This window comes from Myotis davidii, unplaced genomic scaffold (assembly GCF_000327345.1).
Source record: "Myotis davidii unplaced genomic scaffold, ASM32734v1 scaffold586, whole genome shotgun sequence".
Lineage (NCBI taxonomy): Eukaryota > Metazoa > Chordata > Mammalia > Chiroptera > Vespertilionidae > Myotis > Myotis davidii.
In genome coordinates this window covers 126,457-129,556 of record NW_006296809.1, presented here as the reverse complement: position 1 = coordinate 129,556, position 3,100 = coordinate 126,457, and the positions used below count along the sequence as shown (strand labels likewise).

Genomic DNA, 3,100 nt, shown 5'->3' with positions numbered 1-3,100 from the left:
GGGGGGAAGCTCTCCCAGTCTCCAGGGCTCAGGCTGTCAGCGGGGTGAGGGCTGCTCCCGTGCACCCCTTGATGCCCGTTTCCCGACTGTCCATTTATGCGCCTGCACCTCCATGGGACCAGGGAGCATAAAGTCTCAAGACGAGGTTCTGATTGGACATACAAGCTGCACAAGCAGAGACCGTGAGCACAGGCAGGGCAATCACACATCCACGCACACGCGTGCAGCCCTGTATTCGCTCTCATCACCATGCGAACTGCCGCCCATAAACGCGGGGGAGCACCCAGATACCCCTGGGCTTGTGCCCCTGACCGGTCCCCTCGGGCCCTGCCCCAGCCCAGCCTCCTGCAGGAGCCTGTCTCTGGCCACTCCATGCCCACCATAGGCTCACTCCCTGCAGGCCCAGGGCCCCCCCACAGTGTGCGATGCTGGAGATGGGGTGGTTTCTTATAGCCACCCGCTGAGTGCGTATATGAAACTCCCCTCCAGGTCTTAGGGGGGTTGGGGATGGAGAGGACACCCCACATCCCGCCTGCAAGGCACATCCCTGGTGTGCCTGGGAGGGATGACAAGTGTGCAATGGGATCGGAGGCGGGTCTGGGCCTGTGTGTGCCGCTGTGGGAAGGTGTGTAAAGGGCAGGAGGCACACCAGCCCTCAGGAATCAGGAGAGGAGGCGAGGACATCGAGAGCGGGCAGGGTGTCCTCCCATGGAGCCCAATCTGTAAGTCTAAGCCGCCCTAGGCACTGCCCACAGCCTCTGGGAGACGGTCCTGGGCACCTGCCCCAGCCCAGCAGAGACCTGCCTCCTCTCACGGCCCATCCCACAACCAACAGGCCCTATTGTGACTTCCGTGAACCTGGGCAGGTACTGGACCAGCAGGGAGCCTCCTCCCCGAACGCAGGCCACTCCTGCCACCCGAACAGCTTCCTCTCTCCCCTCTCACACCCGTAGGCCCCAAGAGGCCAGGCCCCAGCGTGCTCAGTCCCAGGACAGACCCTCCAGCCCAACCCCTTCCCAGACAGGTGTTGTCGGTCCCGCCAAGGCCCCCAGCTCCCACCCTCTGCGCCTGTCTGACCATCTCACAACCTGTGGGCTCCAGGCCTTACTCCCAGGGAAGTGAGAGCCATGTTTGTATGCATGGCTGGCCAAGGGGCTGCCGGGCCCAGGGACTCAAACCCATGCGCCCTCCATAGCCCAGCTTTGTGGACTCCCTGGAAAGGAGTTCCTTGTCCCTGTCTAGCCACCTCCCTGCTCCAGACATACCCCAAGAGAGGCCCCTGACCCCGAAAGTTCCACCACCCTCTAGGCGTGGACTCCCAACCTCAGCCTGTCACTAGCGGATGCCTGCACTCACCGTCTGGAGGTGTCAGGGGCACTGGTGTGAAGTGGGTCCCAGGTTTGTCTGGAAAAGAAAACAAATCTCCAAGTTAGGCCCCTAGGAGCAAGCCCCTCCGAAGCCTGTCCCCCTCACCCTACCTGGTGGGGTCACTCCTGCTGCCCTGCCCTGCCCTGCCCTGGCCCCACCCCGAGCCCTGGGGGTGGACAAAGGCAGAGGCCTTGCTCATCCCTGGCCCTCCAGCTGCAGGCCTGTGGGAGCCACCTACCTACTTGCTAGGTGAGCCCAGTCCCAACCTGCCACAGCCCCATTCCCAGCAGAGCCGCCTGGCCCCTTCCTCCCCAGCCCCCCGAGAAAGTTGTTCCTGCCACTCAGGAGGATGGTCAGTCCCCCGTGACCCCAAGGAGTGGCGTCCAGGGACCCAGGAATCCAGAATGGCCATCCTGTCCCAGAAGATGCAGGTGGTTCCTCTGAGCTTCACCCCAGCTGGCAACCTCTCGGTGACCCTGCCTGCCCCCTAGTCCTTGGCAGCTGGGGCGGGGAGCTCAGCCACACGCAGGGTCCCCGGGCGGCCAGTGGCCACCGCAGCCACGTACAGCCGTTGAGGAGCAGCAGCACGGCGAGGCCCAGCGTGGCCGTGGCCAGCAGGATCAGGCAGGCGTTGCAGGGGATCATGAGGTAGCGCACCAGCAGCGAGACCCGGTGCTGCCGCTGCGGGTCCCGCTCCAGCGCCAGCGGAGGCATGGCCTGGGCTCCGCAGCCTCTACTCCTGGGTGTGGGGGCCTCACAGGGCAGAGGGGGAGGAGACGGGCCAAGGCACAGACGCAGCAGAGAAAGGGACAGACACGTAGCAGACGTGGACAGGGACACAGGCCCAGACGCCCCAGCCTCCTGCAGGCGTGCGGGGTGGGGCTGCCCTCAGGGCCGGGGCTTCCTGACGGCCCACAGTGGGCCACACGAGGGCCAGGCTCACCCAGCCCCCCGGGGCCCTGACCCTGACCCCGGCCACCCTGGGACACGGATGCACGTGTGGGGGCCTCTCTGTGGGTAGGAAGTCTGCAGCCCAGAGTCAGACCCAGGGCGCACGGGGAGGTGTCTGTCCACTTGCTCTGAGGGCTACACGGCCAGGCAGCAGCGAGCCACCCCCCCGCACGCTGGGGCAGACCTCAGACCGCGGGCTCCTGGCGGCAGGCGCTGCACGTCCTCCTGCCCGTGGGTCAGGCTGGAAGACACAAGAGGTGCAGCCGAGAGGGAAGGAAGGACAGACAGGAGACGGACGCAGAGATGCACAGACCCATGGACAGACCCCATCTCTGCTGACAGCAGCTGTGTTCTCAAAGTTCAGCTCCAGCCACAGTCTGGGAGCATCCAGCCCCCTCCACACCCTCCAAGCTCATGAGGGCGGTATGCAGAATTCCACCGCAGTAAAATCCTAAATTGGGGCTCAGCGGGAGGCAGAGGAGGGATGGAGGGCCAGTGGCCACCCCTGCTGTCCACAACCCATGCCCACGGCCGGCCAGAGTCGCCAGCAGCTCCCGGCAGGGCTGTCTTCCCGATCCTTTTCAGTCCTGTCCTGCCAGCGGCTTTACCCTGGAGAGGCCTGTCCGAGGGCGCTGCCAGCGGGTGGCCCCTGGGTGGGGAGGGGCGGGGCGCCCCCCCAAAGGCTCGCAGGGTCCCTGGCAGAGGCGGGGCGAGGGCGCGGAGGGTCCTGGCTGCCGGGTCCCTGGCAGAGGCGCGCGATGGCAGCAGCGGGAGGAGCGTG

At 65.8% G+C, this 3,100-nt stretch overlaps 1 protein-coding gene across 1 annotated transcript in view; it reads right to left on the bottom strand.

Moving 5' to 3' along the window:
• The window catches only part of AGRN (agrin), a 72,701-nt gene that overhangs the window by 57,707 nt on the left and 11,894 nt on the right, over positions 1 to 3,100 (bottom strand). The window contains 1 exon segment of the mRNA XM_015569671.1: positions 1,341 to 1,404. Within this exon segment, the coding sequence (XP_015425157.1) occupies positions 1,341 to 1,404 (64 nt within the window).